General features: G+C 40.7%; 1 protein-coding gene across 1 annotated transcript; it reads left to right on the top strand.

Moving 5' to 3' along the window:
- Positions 1 to 364: 364 nt before the first annotated feature.
- LOC136863888 (vitellogenin-1-like) lies at positions 365 to 15,793 on the top strand. Its single transcript, XM_067140283.2, has 20 exons — positions 365 to 476; positions 3,719 to 3,745; positions 4,209 to 4,354; positions 4,512 to 4,649; positions 4,739 to 4,906; positions 4,988 to 5,230; positions 5,317 to 6,212; positions 6,294 to 6,462; positions 6,566 to 7,176; positions 7,413 to 7,629; positions 7,721 to 7,994; positions 8,320 to 8,572; positions 8,849 to 9,143; positions 9,233 to 9,464; positions 9,636 to 9,797; positions 13,261 to 13,430; positions 13,515 to 13,658; positions 13,739 to 14,207; positions 14,289 to 14,476; positions 14,706 to 15,793. Exons 1-20 carry the CDS (start codon positions 446 to 448, stop codon positions 15,651 to 15,653), a joined length of 5,781 nt encoding a protein of 1,926 aa, XP_066996384.2. The 5' UTR covers positions 365 to 445; the 3' UTR covers positions 15,654 to 15,793.
- The last annotated feature ends 1,594 nt before the right edge of the window (positions 15,794 to 17,387 follow it).

Here is a 17,387-nt window from a genome sequence, read left to right as displayed (position 1 = left end):
TTGTCTAGATCAATCACCCTCAGTTTTGACATGGACATGAGTGGTGCGTGTGAGATCCAGGATAGCACAATCACCCAGTTCCCGAGCCCAGCCAATAAACCATCCCACGACGCGGCCAGACTGCGAGAACCACAGGCCAACAAGCACAAGCAGACCACTGATATTACAGATATTAATACGTGTGAATATATTTCTCGTTCTAGCTCTTAACTTTCTAATTTATATGTCTGATGGAGTGCAATTTCTTCTTCTTCTCCATTATTATTATTATTATTATTATTTGAAGTAAGAGATATCCGTAGAAGACGATACTGTTCAGCAACAAATACAAGAGATATGACGGCGATAGGAGCATCGCTGACTCGCGGGTCAAGGAGCAGCTGAATAAGCGCTCCTACTGCTATATAACTGCGAGCTCTCTGGTCCATACCACAGCAGCAACAGAATGAGGGCCATCTACCTCTTGGTTCTGCTAGGTAAGTGGCTTCCTTTACTCCAAGTGGTCATTATGTCTAGTATAGAAAGTGAGCTCTCTTCTGTAGCTGACATCTTCCTGCATAGGTGAATTTGTCATGCATATATTTCTAGCGAAGGGTTTACGAAAATACATCCGTGCATTTGTTAAAGCTGTTCGCAGTGGTGAAGAGTGAACTAAGTAAAGGGACAGACAGAGACTTTTTTTAAATTTTAAATGGTATTAATCATGTTATTTATATGGAATGTTGTTTTCACAGTTCTGTGTTACATGTTATATTAATGACTCGGAAAGCAAAACCTATAACCCTACGTGCACTCCTCTTATTTTTAATATAGACCAAATAGGCAGCGGCAGTTGACAAATAACAACATATATTTAGAATTAAAAAAGGAATATACTTCATTGTCATGTAGATTTAACAAGAGAAATAAGAAATATGGAGATTATTCTACAAATCTCCTTAAAAATTACTTTTGTAAATGAGTTCAATCCACCTGTCCTTCATTTCAGCAAATATATCTATTATTCTCGTCTTGAAGTCAGCCATCTCAATAGCTAGAGAGCTTATGGTTCGTCATCCACTTCCTTAAATACGTTTTAATTCGTTTGAAGGCACTCGTAGCGCGTTGACAAGAACTGACCTTAACGGAATATACAGCATCAAGTTATGCAATTTCGTTGTTTCCTTATACACACTCTCGAGTTAATTATTGAGAATATAAGTCAATACTTGTTGGGGTTATAATACCGTAACTAATATGCATGTACTTGAAGAACTTGATGCTATCATTCTTTTACTAGGCATACGTTTGCTATACTTCGGACGTACATACATACATACATACATACATACATACATACATACATACATACATACATACATACATACATACATATATCATAATTATAGACCGTTAATAACTTTCAGCGTACAGTCGGCAAGCCTCTGTGAATTTACTAAATGTCGCCACAATCCTCTATTTGCAACTAGTGCTGTGGCCTCATTTAGTTCTACACCTCTTATCTTTAAATCGTTAGAAATTGTGTCCAACCATCGTCGTCTTGGTCACCCTCTACTTCTCTTACCCTCCATAACAGAGTCCATTATTCTCCTAGGTAATCTATCCTCCTCCATTCGCCTCACATGACCCCACCACTGAAGCCAGTTTGTGAGTACAGCTTCGTCGATCGAGTTCATTCTTAACTTAGTCTTTATCTCCTCATTTCTAATACCCTTCTGCCACTGTTCCCACCGGTTTGTACCAGCAATCATTCTTGCTACTTTAATGTCTGTTACTTATAACTTGTGAATAAGATATTTTGAGTCCACCCAGCTTTCGCTCCCGTAAAGCAAAGTTCGTCTGAAAACAGACGGATGAAAGATAATTTGACTTCCTTCGTAGAGAATACTGTTGATCGCAACTACGAGCTCACTGCAAAACCTTTACTGCACCTTCATTCATTCTCACTTACTATGCTACCATTCTGGGAAAACACACATCCTAAATACTTGAAATTATCTACCTGTTGCAGCTTTGTATCACCAATTAGAAACTCAATTCTCTGAGATTTCTTACCTACTGACATCAATTAGTCTTCGAAAGGCAAATTTTCATGCCATACATATTGCACCTATTTCAATTTGCAAGATATTAGACCGCAGCCTTTCGGCACAATCTGCCATTAAGACCAAGTCGTTAGCAAGGCCAGACTGCTTACTACATTTCCACCTAACTGCCATACTGCTATACTTCGTATTTGAATATTATTATTTTATTTTTAGACGTTTCTCATAATGAAGTCAATTCAAATTAATTACTTGAAAAACACGTTTAAGTTGGTAGCCAATAAGAGCACCTTTATAACTGAAATACAAATACCAGACAATGAGAGCAAGAAGGGACCCTGGTAAGTCTGTGTACAGCGCGGAGGAATCACGCTATAGGAAAATCATACTCCCGTAGTCAGCACATACAGATAGCGTTAGTGTTGCTTTATCTGAAAGCTTTGAAAATCAAAGGGAACATACATAGAACCGACAGCGTCTACTTTCGCCTCCTTGCTTCGTGTAACTGACGGGAGCCTTAAAGTTGCCGTAGTGAGAAGAAAATAAGTAAAGCGGGGAATACAGTAATGTCAGGAATGGTGAAATAATCAATGTTCTAAAAAGTAATTAAGTAGACAATAATTCGTTCACAAAGTATAAAGAAAACACGCTGTCTACAACGTCTCCCCTGACGCTTCGCCCCTGGTTGTTCGTTCCAGAGACGACAGACAAAGAATATCATCTAACACGAACATTTTCCATAAGAGAACTAACCGGGAAAGGGAAGGGATTTCAGTCAGTCAAAACACGAAGTTCTTCTGCTCACATGTGTTCTCCAGACATAGATTATATCGACTGAAGCTTCGTTGAAATACTTCCTAGTGCAAGCAATTACCTCAGCTATACTGACTTCCCTACGATCCTCATATATAAATTATCAACTTATCCTTTCATTAAAGATTCTAGAATCTTTCAAACTGTAATCTGTTCAGCATTGTTATTAAAAATGGGAGCTGCCCCATTCCATTTTTGGTTTCCAGGAACAATAGACAATAGAAGGGTTAAGATGAAGGAACTGCTTCATTTTGATAACGTGAAAAACATTACCCCCTGATAGTTCTAGCATACATTATTGACATAAATATTTTTATTAGAATAATCATTATCACCTCAGTTCTAATTGCACTACTAGTGGTTTTGAACCAAGGATCTTTACGTAAATTAATAGCTTACTCTTCAATCAACCATGTTGTTTGAATAGTTTCGACAATAGTGGTCGCAGAATCTATATGAGAACTATACTTTATCATTTACACATTCCTGAGTTTATCTATTGTACTAGTATTCAACGCCCATCACATCTGTCATATTAATCAAAACTTCCTAACTATGACCAACGGTGGAGTTACCAAGTCCAGTATATTCCTTCTCCTTTTATCTCTACGTGGGTTACCTCTTTCCCTTGGATTTTCCCCAAGTGATTGACCATTAAAACCATAACTGATATTCACTACCAATACATTTTATCACAAATCTTGTAACCTTGTCGTACTATCTTCGAGTAACCCTTCTCGCATTTCTGTTCTCCTATACCAAATTAAAGCTAACCTTACTGAGCTCTCTCAGCCCTTCCCTGTTGTTCTCACCCTAGAAGGTGTTATTATACTAACAATACTGTTTACTTTCTGTTGCAGTTGCAGTGACATCAGGCAACGACAATGGTGAGTAATTCCAACAAATGCTCTTTCCCTGTCCTTTATTGGCTTTAGGTACAAGACCAAACAGCCAACTACAAACGCATTGGAATACAACATATAGACATGCAGTATGAATCTTCCATAATACTGTACTTGAATTTCGTAGTTTTAGTAGATCTGAGCCTTAAATAACACACACACACACACACACACACACACACACACACACACACACACACACACACACTGCAACTCCAGTATGCTTAGTTACTTTTCCATTGTTGTAGCACTTCAAACTTCATGGTCCTAAATCGTTGTCTTTTAAGAGTATGGCGATAGCATTATACACCCCTGGTTTCTGGGATGATAAAATGTACTGTATGTTAAAAAATGCATTTTACAAAGGAAACATAAGCCAGTTTTAAGTTTTGTTCGTTAGCAAATACTAATTCTGACGATATATAAGACATTATCTTATTGTTTGTAGGCTGGAAAAGCGGGCGCCAGTACACCTACACGATGTGGGCCCGTTCGATGGCAGCCCTTCACCAAGTTGACAATCAGTACACCGGTGTTTTGATGAAGGCGGAGGTCGAAGTGACGCCCACATCCTCATCACAGATAACTGTCAGGGTGAGTTTAGATCCAATAATGTTATTAGATTCCCCTGAATCAATATCCACCATTGTGTATGTCATCAACATATATCATAAGGGACAGTTGTCAAGATTCCGTTACATATGACGAATACATAAGTCAGTTCTAAGATGACATGTGTCTTGTACCACAGGTGAAGGAACCTCAGTATGCTGAAGTCCACACCAACCTTTCCGGAGGGTGGAGTCAGGATATGGAGTCCCAACACTTGAGCTTCAACGAGTTGCCCATGAGTGGAGGGCCATTCGAACTTACTCTTCAGGATGGTGTGGTAAGAACCGTTCGGAATAATTATGTTATAACATTATCTATCCCCCCTCTGAATTTTTAATTAACATCACAACGCTAAACACATCACAGGTAAAGAAGATGGCCGTCAACAAGGATACCCCAACATGGGAAGTTAATATGCTGAAAGGTATAGCCAGCCAGCTACAAGTAAACACCCTGGGCAGGAACCTCATCAGCTCAAAGTTTAACAGAAAACCGAGTCCCAACAGCGCCTCTGCATTCTTCAAGACAATGGAAGTAAGTTTCTGAAGTGTTATACAGTTAGCTTCTTTTCTGTAGCAGAAAGTTGTAGAGAGACTAATTCAAACCTTTCTACAGAAATCAGTTGTTGGAGAGTGCGAAACGGCGTACGACATTTCCCCACTACCACCACATCATCTCCAGAGCCAACCGGAATTGGCACCACTTGTAACCAAAAACGCAGATGAAAAAATGCTTCTGGACGTCGTGAAGACGAAGAACTTCAGTAACTGTGACGAACACATTGCCTACAACTGGGGTTTATCTGGGCTCCCCGGCACATGGGAACCAGCTTCTAACAAGAAGGGCAACGCTTTTTCAGTAAGTACAGCAAATTATGAGGAGAAAGTGGATATTTATACATAATCCACAAATGTGGTTACGTGTCATTATTCTGATTGTTACAGCGATCATCAGTAGCCAGAGTTATAATTCAAGGAAATCTGAACAGTTACATCATTCAGTCCTCTGTCATCACGAATAAGGTCATCATGAGTCCTTCTCTCTTCGAAACACAAAAGGGAATTATAGTGAACCGTCTCAACTTAACCCTTACATCAGTAAGTTCTGCTTCTGGATCGCCTCAAGGACCATCCAACCCCAGAACCACCGATTTGGTATACGAATATAACAACCCATTCGGAGAGAAACAGGAATCCAATCCGCAGGCTGATAGTGCTGATAGTAGCAGCAGCAGTAGCAGCAGCATCAGCAGCAGCAGTAGCAGCGAAGATGATGATGAGCAGCAATCACGGACGTCTCAGAGTAGCAGCAGCAGCAGCAGCAGCAGCAGCAGCAGTAGCAGTGAAAGTCAAGAGCTTCAAAAGAAATCCTGGCGAAAACAGAAACCTGCTGAATCACCGAGACACCCTCGTTTCCGCCGTTCCGCTATTCGCAAACAGACAGCCAGTTCCGAGAGCAGCAGCAGCAGCAGCAGCAGCAGCAGCAGCAGCAGCAGTAGCAGCAGTAGCTCAGAGGAGGAATATCAGCCCCGCCCATCAATTGACTTCCCTCCAAGCATTCCTCTACTGCCTCACTTTGTTGGTTATAAGGGAAATGCCGTCAATGCTTCCAGCCAAGTATCCACCGTCAGCGTAATTACAAAAGTCGCAAAGAATATTGGCGATGACCTTCAGGACCCGAATACACTCCCTGAACGGAATACATTGGCTAAGTTCTCCATCCTATGTAGAATCATTCGTATTGCAAGTCTGAAGCAGTTAGAAGAGGCAACCAATAAGCTTTACGTTTCTTCAGAGAGCTCCTCAAGCTCAAGAACTCAGTCCTCTGCTTTGGCCTCCTGGTGAGTATCAGTGTCTTTTAATGATTATAATTCATGCAGGCAAGAGGGAGAACAGATTACTGAGGAGTTTTTCAATTTCAGGAAGGCGTACCGTGATGCGGTGGCTCAAGCAGGAACTGGGCCGGCTCTTCAAGCAATGCGCGAATGGATCAAAGAAGGAAAAGTACACACCGAAGAAGCTGCCGAACTGGTCGCTGTTCTACCTGTTAGCGCCCGGGTACCAACTGAAGAATACATGGATGCTTTCTTCGTAAGTTGGCCTATATGCACCAATAATATAGCACTCGAATGTATTGAAACCTCATAACTGGAAGTTGTTTTTGCGCACATGTACCACATTTCTTTCATTACAGGAACTGGCCACCAAGCCGTACGTCCAGATGCAGCCCATGCTGAATACATCTGCTATTATGGCTTTCACAAATCTAGTACGCGAGGCTCAAGTAGACAACGACACTGCCCACAACTACTTCCCTTCTCACATATTTGGGCGCCTAAACCCCAGGAAAAACAACGCTGTACAAAATAAATACATTCCATATTTCTCCCGAGAACTGAAGAACGCCTTCCAAGAGGGCGACAGTCCCAAACTCCAGGTTTACATTAAAGCTCTTGGAAACATTGCCCACCCCAAGATTCTGAATGTCTACGAGCCTTACCTTGAAGGAAAATACCCCACTACAGATTTTCAACGAGTGCTAATGGTAGCCTCACTGGGAAAATTGGCTCGTGTGTACCCCAACATTGCCCGGCAAGTTCTTTTCAAGATCTACCAGAATGTGGGAGAAGCGCACCAAGTACGATGTGCTGCAGTGTTCCAGATCATGAAGACCAATCCTCCAGCGTACCTGCTCCAGAGAATGGCTCAGTTCACGTATCAAGATCAGAGTAACCAAGTGAACTCTGCAGTGAAGACCGCCATCCAGTCAGCTGCTGCATTGAACAGTCCATGCGACGCTCAGTTGTGAGTACGGCTCTGTGTACTATAAAATTATGAAAGGAAATGCATATCAGTTTGTCTATTTAGTGACGTGAAATGAAGTAGAGCTAATAATTTAGGCAAAGGTCGATTATCAGATGACTTGCCTTTTTGTCTGTAAATAACATTTTTTTCGAAATATATTATATATAATGGGTGTTAAAGGACATCGCAAAGCCACATATCTCTTTCTGCAATAAGGATGATATTTTGTTTGTCAGGGCAAATAACGCACAGGCAGCTGTCGACCTTCTGAACCCCAAACTGTACAGTCTACACTATTCGAAGAGTTATCAAATGTCTAATATACTTGACGAGCTAAAGCTGGAGTATGGCGATTCTCTGAACTACATTGGAAGCGATGATTCTCTTCTGCCAAATGCAATCTTCTACAACGTCCGTCGCAATCTTGGAGGATTCAAACGCCAGAAGGTTACGGTAGGTGTGCTTTTTCGAGGCATGGTTTTTGTGTTTGCAGTATATACTGGTATGCAAACGTCATGAACTTGTATATTTTCTATGTTTATAGGCTGCTGCCATGGTATCGAGCAAGCAGGACTTAATACAATATATTTACGATATGATGGATTCTGAAGAATCCATGTGGAGTTCAAGGAGATCTGGCAGTTCACGAAGACGCAGTTCAAAGAGTTCCGGCGGTCTGTCAACACAACAGATTGCCGACTTGCTGGGCATTGAAACTGATGACAGTGACCAACTGGAAGGAAATATTCAATTGCAGTTCCTTGGAGCCCAGCGATTCTTCGCTTATGATAACCACACAATTGATCAAATACCTCAAAGTAAGTTTATTTATATATCTTTACAGAGATTTCGTAGAAGAGGGAGACCGATAGAAAAACCTTTGTGTAAATATCATGAAGTTGAGCAGCATATTCCTTTTTAAATTTATAGCAGGGGTTATGTATTATATTTTTCCGAATGGGACCTCATCAACATTGAATACAATTGGAGATGTTATTCATAATATGTACTTGTAAGCCTTAGAAGGTCTTAAATTTCCTTTACATTTGTGAATAGTGGGGGATAATTTATTATTTCAAAGAAAGAATGAAAGAAAAGTGACAACCAGTAAGAAGACTAATCTTTCCCTTCTTAATTTTACAGTGTTTCAGAATGCTGTTGCAGCTTTGCGTTCAGGAAAGAGTTTCAACTTTACTAAATTTTACAACACTCACACACTGACCATAGCATTCCCCAATCCTATTGGTTTGGTCAATGAAATAAGTATAAAAAATCCAACACTGCTCCAGATTGGTGGTGAGGCAAATCTTCGAGTGCATCCCGACATCTCCAGGAAATCGTCTGGTCAGTGGCCTTCCCTGCGTGCTATCAATGCCACTGCCGACGTAAACATGGTGTAAGAGGTCACTTTGTATGCTACTCTAAGTATCAGTATCATTTTTCTTCACCTGCACGAAATTCAGTGTCACATTGGAAAGCGTGTTGCCGTATTATAAAAACGTATAAAGCATATTAACCTAATACATACTCCAAAAGCATAAACAATGAATGAGATTAACTAGGGATATGAATAATGTATATTGTGGTGTAATTTATTGTCATTCTTGGTGAACAGCGTTCGAAATGTTGTTTTGACCGTGAAGAATACTACATTTCCAATATTTCTTCACAGGTATGCTTCAAAGACGAGCAGCAAGATGAGCATTATGTTGCCCTTCAATAGCAAGAGATATATTGCCGGCGTTGAAAGAAATATCCAAATACAGCTTCCCATTCGTGCTAAGACTGACATCGATTTGAAAAATAATGACTGGCGCCTCACCATCCAGCCAATCGACAAAGACGATGAGCAGAAGATTGTCCACCTGAGTACCGTGCCATATACTAGCCAGCATGACATCCTGAAATTTGAACCCGTAACTGAGGATAGGAACACTAACATCATACATGTGCGTGAGCCTAAACAGGTAACCATCCAATCTGAGAAAACTTTTTCGCACATAATTGAATATTTATTGAACGATAAGCATTCTGTAATTATTCGTTCACATTACAGTGGCAGAACACAATTGGAAAACAAAGTACCGGTTTGGCTTGGAAACTGAACCTCACCACAGAAGCTGAGTTTGTAGACTGGCCAAAGATCAACGAATTCTTTAAACAGCATGATGCTCTATCCTGGATTCATTACCCACTTGCAGAAAAAAACATTTACCATCGGCAATTCGATCTAACATATGATCCAAGCGAATCTTCTGCAAGTTCTGTTACCTTAACAGCTTCATATGGTAAGTAATTAGGAAAATTTCGTAGCCTTGTTTCGTCTCCAGCCTTGATAACTAGTCCGTCATGAATTCTTAGGTGCTTATCATACTTAAGATTTAGTCGAATGCATCAAAATATTTCAACAATCAATTGTAATCTTTCTAAATGAAAATGCTCGTGTATTTACGCACTAGATGACAACGAGGAAGGTGATGAAGAGGAATCTAATGAATCCGCTAGTGAGAGCGATGCGAATGATTCAGCAAGTAGCAATGCTGCACAGCCAAGCTCCACCTCTCCAGACAGCAGCAGACGTCAGCAGCAGTTCCTTAACAGAGTCGCAGCAGGAATTAAGAGTAAGCCTTCATTTTCAGTTATATCAATCAATCAATCAATCAATCAATCAATCAATCAATCAATCAATCAATCAATCAATCAATCAATCAATCAATCAATCAATCAATCAATCTATCTATCTATCTATCTATCTATCTATCTATCTATCTATCTATCTATCTATCTATTAATCAATCAATCAGTTATTATGATCTGCATTTAGGACTGTTGCTTAAGTGGCAGATCCATAGTCATTTGCTTATCTAGATTTTCTAAAATTATTTCAAAGTACTTGGAAGTTTTATCACACATTTTCCTAGGTATTCCATTTACTAATTCTATAAATAAATATTTGCACAAATTTGTCCTCCTGAATTCCAACTATATATTCATATTATGATATACCCTACCTCTAAAGCCTCCACTCAGGGTCATTTCCCCCACTGATAGCGTGAAACGTTCCCCATAGTCGAGGAACTCGTCTGCTTACATCCAAGTCTTCCCAAACATTTTCGTAACAGTATCCTTTTGTCTCAAATCAACGAGTGGAATTTCTGGATACTTCCCCTTCTCGTATCAAGTAATCTGCTACCACATTCTAATTACGGTCTTACCAGACACATATACGCCATCTCCTATAAATATTTACTAACACCAACCAGTACTCTCACAAACATCTGAAGTGATGTGTAACCATTCTTAGCATCGCCGTTAATACGGTAGCCGAAATGAAGATTCCTCACATTAACACCAAGGTGCTTACGGTGATCCCCACGAGGTTCAAACACACCGTCAACTGAACAATTACAAATGAGAATAATTTCCATCTTCGTAAAACATGCAACCAGACCTTACATCCCGCTAAGCACCGTTCCATCGTGTGCTGTCCATTTCGCAAAGTGCCGAGGCCTCACAATCATATAGTGTATACAATAAAACGTCATCTGTCTTAGTTTTAACTCACATCGTTCAAAAATACAAGATCCACGAATATTGCCCTCCTGATCGTTACACTTCACCTACTCTGATTACCTGGATTCTGTCCTCTTTACGTCGCGCCGGCACAGACATGCGTTATGGTGACGATGGGATAGGAAAGGAATAGGAGAGGAAAGGAAGCGTCCGTGGCTTTAACTAAGCTACAGCCCCAGCATTTGGTCGTTTTGAAAATGTTGAACCGCAGAAAACGATCTTCTGGGCTGCCGACATCGGGGTTCGAATCCACTATCTCCCGTACGCAAGGCTAGAAATGCGTGTCCCTAACCGCACGGTCAACTCACCCTGTCTCTTGAAATTTAGCCACACACTCATACACTCCTTTGTCTAGTCCATAATTTCTCATTTTCGTCCGTAGTTAAGCAAGATATATCCTTTAAAATGCCTTAGAACATTTGCTTTGACCTCCTGAATCCAAGATATCTGCTATATCATGCTGGAATCCTACAAGTTTTGGCATTAGTGGAATAACATCCCGAAACCTGAAGAGCGTTCTCTCAATCCAGTAGTAATATCACAAACATGTATCATATAATCAGAAAGAATGCTCCTCCCAGAGCTTACGTACAACACAATCCTCTAATTATCTAGTAAATATATATCTAATAAGTAACTTTTCTACACGTTTCTTTACAAAACATTTAGAGTTTAATACAGAAAAATTTACATCAACTTCACTATATTCTCATCACCGCTCCCTAGTCCTGCCTGTTTCCCTGAAAGTATTTCTCTATAACCCTTCAAAACAAACCCTCTAAATTATGCTTATCATTGGGGTGCAAATGAAGGCCATCTGAGCGTAGATCTTAATATCGCGCCAATTAGAATCTGCAAATCTCAGTCCCAATTTCCCACTTACCCACTCCATTTTCTCATTTAGTCCCAGATCACCCCTCTCCCCCAGTCATTATCCCTTCTTCATACTATCCCACTGATAATATCCTCCGCTCCTTTAAACTCCTCTCCTGCTGTCGTAATCAGATCCCACATATCTTCAACTATGTTGGTACCTAATCGTGGTTTTCCTTACGTTGTTTATACCAACGTGGGAAATCATCACCTTTTCCTTACCCTCCTCCTTCCCTTTCCTCAACATCTGCGTTAACGTGATTAAACTGCCCTGTTTCCCTTTCCTCCATTTATTTATTTTCTCCACCTGTCTATCATTAGAATCGCCCATGACCTGAGCCTCAACCCCACACTCTGCATTAGATCCCTTACTCTGCTGATCTCCCTTAACTCTCCTTAAAGGACCTACTTCCTCTCACGACCCTGTTCCAACTCCGTCCTCCTGCCCTCTACTCCACGTTTCCGTTTCGTCTTGCCTTGCCGCTGCTCTGTAACACTTTCCTGTTCACCATCTCATTCTGCTGTTCTACTTGCAGTGACTTACACCGATTCGTCGCCGATACATTTCCTAAACCCAGTCCCTGAAAACCATGATCTCTTATTTTCACTCCCCTTAAAGCATTAACACATCTGTCTTCCACAGCTTCTCCCTCCATCTTGCCTTCATACTGTACCCTGAATGAGAACTACCTTCGTGTCTGTTTTTCGCTAAAAGCATAATTAACTCCCTCAAACTCACTATTTTTCGCTCAATTTTATTAATGCCTGCTTACATGTACGGTCGTTGTACCTACGTCCCTCAGCCTTCCTGGTCTCTTCTTCACAGGAATACGTAATAACATAGAAATGATATCTGCCGTTACGTTAAGCTGAAAGATCAATATAGCAAGCATGTTACTATCTAAATGTAAGTAATTCCAATACAAAGAACTTACGTAAGAACTAAATAAGTGGGAATTCTCAATTCTCAATAACTATGCGAATACTTGAACAATAACTGCCGAATTATACCAATGAGCTGTATTCTAGCAACGGAATACTTGAAATGGAAGAACAGCAATAATTACTAATAATGAACGGCCGTCAACAATCTTCTCAAACGAACACCTCATATTTTCTATAATTTTCTTTCTACCGCAACTTTTTGATTATTTAAAAAAAGCTGTTTATTCCACATAGGAGGAATTTAGGCCATATACGATGTATCTTGTCTAGTACGGTACTTACACGAATGCAAAATGTAGAAAGTGTTGAAGGTAAAACCCCGTACAATAAACTGCCTTTATGTGTATCCCAGCAACTAAAATATAGATATTGAAGACAAAAAAAGTATCGAAAATTAGTTCCTATTTCTCACAATCCCTATACGAAATAAAGTAAACCTAACCTAACTACTCAATGCAACACTTAGATAAATATCACTAATCTTAGTTACTACCATCAAACACCGAAATTAATAGAAATAAATGAATCACAAACACTCAAACTTAACCACTTTTCAACAATTACTACTTTACCACTACAATTAGACAGAAAACATTCAGAAGCCAACCACACACGAGCGCGTAATACAATATTAATCCAACTCAATTCATTTTGGAAAATAAGGACATTCTACAATCGGGATCAATGTTGCAGGTGCTTCTGCTGCTGTTGTGGATGTATCCGTCCAATTCAACGGTGAAAGTAGGGCTCAGTACATAGCAACTGCAGCTTATGCCGACAGCCCTGTCGATAGTAAAAATCGATTCCTATTATTTGCAAGCCAGAAACCTGCACATTCTTCCTCCCAGAGCCAACGTGGCCAGGTCAGTACAAATAGAACTCTAAGCCAGTGAAAATCGCATTTACAAATTTGAACGTCGGTACATAACGTTGCATTCTCATTCCAGATTTGCTTGGATGTATCCGGAAAATGGGCGTCAGTGCCTCTGAACAACTTCAAGAAAGCCTTGTGGGCAGATCCATCTTCTTCAATTAACGCTCAGTTGAACTTCGGCGAAAAGTGCAGCTCTGGAGCAGAGATCAATGCTAAGGTATGTTACCAGAGACAATTCAAACTCACCTGTATCATAATCAGCCGTTGAAGGTACTAATAGACCTTCTTTTCTTTTAGTGTTACCTGCAACAAAGTGATGATCGGCGACATTTTCTCCAAGAACAGCCACTTGCCAAGCTTTGTGAGAACCAGATGTCGAAAAACAACTACTGGCTGCCCGCCTGCCGCAATGTGACCGTCAGAGCGAATTATATTGACCAATACAATTGCTCTGCACGTTTCCAGAAGCTTTCTGCTCCCGCACAAAACTACACATACAAGGCTTACAGTTTAATCCGTCAACTGGGATACGCTTACTTGGATGAGAATGTAGTGAGTCCGAATGCACCAAGCGGCATTGCTTACCTGAACGCTAGTTTCGCTCCTAATCTCAGGTCCGTCAATATTTCAATCCAGACACCTTCACTGGCAGCTGAATTCAACAACGTACGCGTCGGCCCTTACGTGAGGCCTCTAGTTGTCGTCCATCCTCAGATATCAGCCACTCAGCGAATTGCACGAAAGGTCCTCGCAGCTCAGAACGAACGTGAGTAATTTTTGAACAAATCATTAAATAGCTGAAAATAATCATCACCCATTATTAATTACTTTTGTTATTTCTCTTTAGCCACCTGTGTCATTGATGCAACACGTGCCAATACTTTTGATAACAAGACCTACCCCATTGAGCTTGGTAAATGCTGGCATGTCGCGATAGCTACTGCTCCTCATGGCAGTGCTGAACCGGATTCAGAACACAACGCACAAGGAAACAACGCAACAATCCTCATCAGAGACACGCCCAACAACCAGAGGGTATGACGTCTTCTATTAAGTTACATAAACCAATACTCTGTTCTCAGGGTTACAAGAACGAACACTGGCGTGGTCGGATGGGATATCTTTGCCTGTAGATTAACTGACACGTTAGTGGACCTGCTTTTCTGGCCGGAAGTTCTGCTTAGCAGTGTCTCACAGATGCTATGCCATGTGTTATTGTTGCTATTTTACTGCTTTAATAAAATCAAATACTTTTCGTTTTCAGGAAGTCAAGATAGTCGTGGGTGATGATACTTTGTTCCTATCACCCTCATCCTCAAGCTCAAGCAGTGAATTCGAAGACAGTTATTCGAAGGAAAGCTCTTCTGCTACTCTGCAAGTGAACGGGCGTCCATCGCGCGTGTCGCAAAACAATCTCACGAAAGTCGATGGTCAGGATGGAACAAACTTGGTACAAGCTACCGTCCTACCCAGCGGTGCATTATACGCCAATCTTCCGGATTATGGCCTGGAGGTCACCTTCGACGGTCAGCGATTGAAGGTGGTGGCCAATAATTCCCACCGTAGTGAAGTCCGAGGTCTTTGTGGAACATTCACCGGAGAGCCCGCAACAGATTTCATTACACCATGGAACTGTGTGTTAAGGGAACCTGAATTGTTTACTGCAAGCTACGCCCTGGCACAGCAGTCGTGTTCTGGACCAGCAAAGGAATTCTACGAGGAAGCAAAGAGCGCACCATGTTATGAGGTGAAGGTAATGCTCGGTGATGTGATCAACGAGCACGAAGCAGGAGCCTATGACGATGGCGATAGTTCCAGCTCCAGCTCCAGTTCCAGTTCCAGCTCCAGCTCCAGTTCCAGTGAAAGCTCCAGTTCATCGTCCAGCGAGAGCAATGAACAAGGCGGAACTGGAAGTGGCAAGCCCTCCAAGCAAAGTTGGAACAAAGGCCAACCGGGTTGCACCGACCACAAGGTGAAGGTTATCAAGGAAAGCGGACAGATCTGTTTCTCTCAGCAGCCTCTCCCCAAGTGCAAGTCAGATTGCAGTGCTCAGGATGATGTGCACAAGAAGATCCCCTTCCACTGCATTGCAGATAGCGAAGTAGCAAGAAGATGGGCTAACAACATTGAAAAGGGAGCTAATCCTGACTTCAGCAGAAAGCAGACGCATATGTATAAAAAAGTACCGCTGCCATTGAACTGTCAGAAATGATTTGCGACTGTCTTCGACCTGGCTCTCAACGATAATTTATTGCTAATATCCTTTATCTTATGCTCCGTACAACTCTTTAAAGCAAGAGATTAAAATTGTAACTAACATATTTATTAATAGAATAAACGTTTCAGCAAACATCTCAGTTGTTTATATTCTCTTGTTCCCTACTGGCAACTTAGGTTAGAGTAGTTAAGACTTGTCCATTTCATCCCTTGCTACTTTCAACGTTATTTCCGTTGACGGCACGATCCCTAACCCTTGCAAGGCACATCCTCAGGCACGGACAAACCGCAGTATTGTGCCGATGATGGAAACAACACTAGAACATAGTTGAAGAGCTCGTTACCAAATCTCACTAAGTCGAAAATACTGATTTTTCAGGAAATGCATTTTTAATGCGTAGCCTATTTCATTACCATATAACAAATATATTTTCAAGGCAGTGTTAAGAACAACGTCAACAAAGTAAAAACCGATTTTGAGTTAATAACGAACGAGTTATGAAATTTCCTAAAGTAAACTAAGGCATTTGGCTTAAGTCGATTCTGGAAAACAACTGCAGTCTTTGTGAGATTTGGAATAAAACATATTCACGCATTCCTAAGATCGGTAACATGCACTCAAATCAATGGCGTTTTAGTGATTTATTCTGGAATTCTTCCTATTTACTTTCATATTAACTACAATATATAGGAACATCTGATATGAACATTGTGATGTAATTATTGTGGAATTACAGGAAAGTGAGGGTACAAAACCGTGAATTGATAAACAATGAGGTAAACGAATGACTGTTGAATTTTCGAATGCCATCCTTTAAAAGTGTTTAAGATTAGAATTTATAAGGAAATATTAAGTTAGCAAAAATTCAAGATTCTCACCTCCTTTTCACAGTACTACTTGTATTAATTGCTGTGCGTGCTCTTCTTCAGCATAGTGTTCTGTAAGACCAACCACATCTGCATCTTCCGCCAAATGTTTCAGTGACTGATGTAACTGAGCTTCTTCAGACAGAGAATTTTCAAATCTCTCCTTCTTCTCCTTTACAGATATGTTATTGCATTTCTGTACTACCCTGACCGATCTGAAAGAGTTCCACCAACAATAGACCTTTAGCACTTCGTATTCATTGAATTCTCCATTGTAGGTATTTCGAAAAACTTCTTTCAATTTTTTGTACAGAAGAACACGCCGTTCCCTCATCAAAAAAGGGAAACTCATGCGCATGCGTATTAGAGTTAGCAGACTTTCGAAGACATCACGGAATGACATAATATAGTTTCAAAAAACATTTCCTTTCCCACACTTTACGATTCCATAGTGTGTTATGGAACGAATTATTGGCATCATAGATAGGTCTGTATTTCCCAAACAAGACCCAACGAATTTGTCAACTTCGTAAGGAACTCTCTTGATGAGCACTTCAATTTTTTTTTTTGCTAGGGGCTTTACGTCGCACCGACACAGATAGGTCTTATGGCGACGACACTCAATTCTGAACTAGCATCTACTTGTAACTGGGCTCAAAATGACACACTAAAATACGCAGATCATTATAACAAGACAGAAAAGGGATTTATCTCGTATTAGAAGTGGGATCCTTCCTGACACTCTGTTACCTGACAGAGACGTTGCACTGAGCGTTTCAGTAAATTACATTTGCGTTATGTTTGACGAAGGTCCTTGTAGAACAGAGCATGTAAAATATCCTTATTCGTGTGAATGTCGTTC

The sequence above is a fragment of the Anabrus simplex genome, chromosome 2 (genome assembly GCF_040414725.1).
Source record: "Anabrus simplex isolate iqAnaSimp1 chromosome 2, ASM4041472v1, whole genome shotgun sequence".
Lineage (NCBI taxonomy): Eukaryota > Metazoa > Arthropoda > Insecta > Orthoptera > Tettigoniidae > Anabrus > Anabrus simplex.
The sequence above is the reverse complement of the archived record's forward strand: the minus strand, read 5'-3'. Positions and strand labels throughout refer to the sequence as shown.

Coding starts and splice junctions, on each gene's coding strand:
- LOC136863888 (XM_067140283.2), top strand. CDS start 446: ATGAGGGCCATCTACCTCTTGGTTCTGCTAG. Junction 3,746..4,208: donor GACATCAGGCAACGACAATG/GTGAGTAATTCC, acceptor TATTGTTTGTAG/GCTGGAAAAGCGGGCGCCAG. Junction 8,573..8,848: donor ACTGCCGACGTAAACATGGT/GTAAGAGGTCAC, acceptor ATTTCTTCACAG/GTATGCTTCAAAGACGAGCA.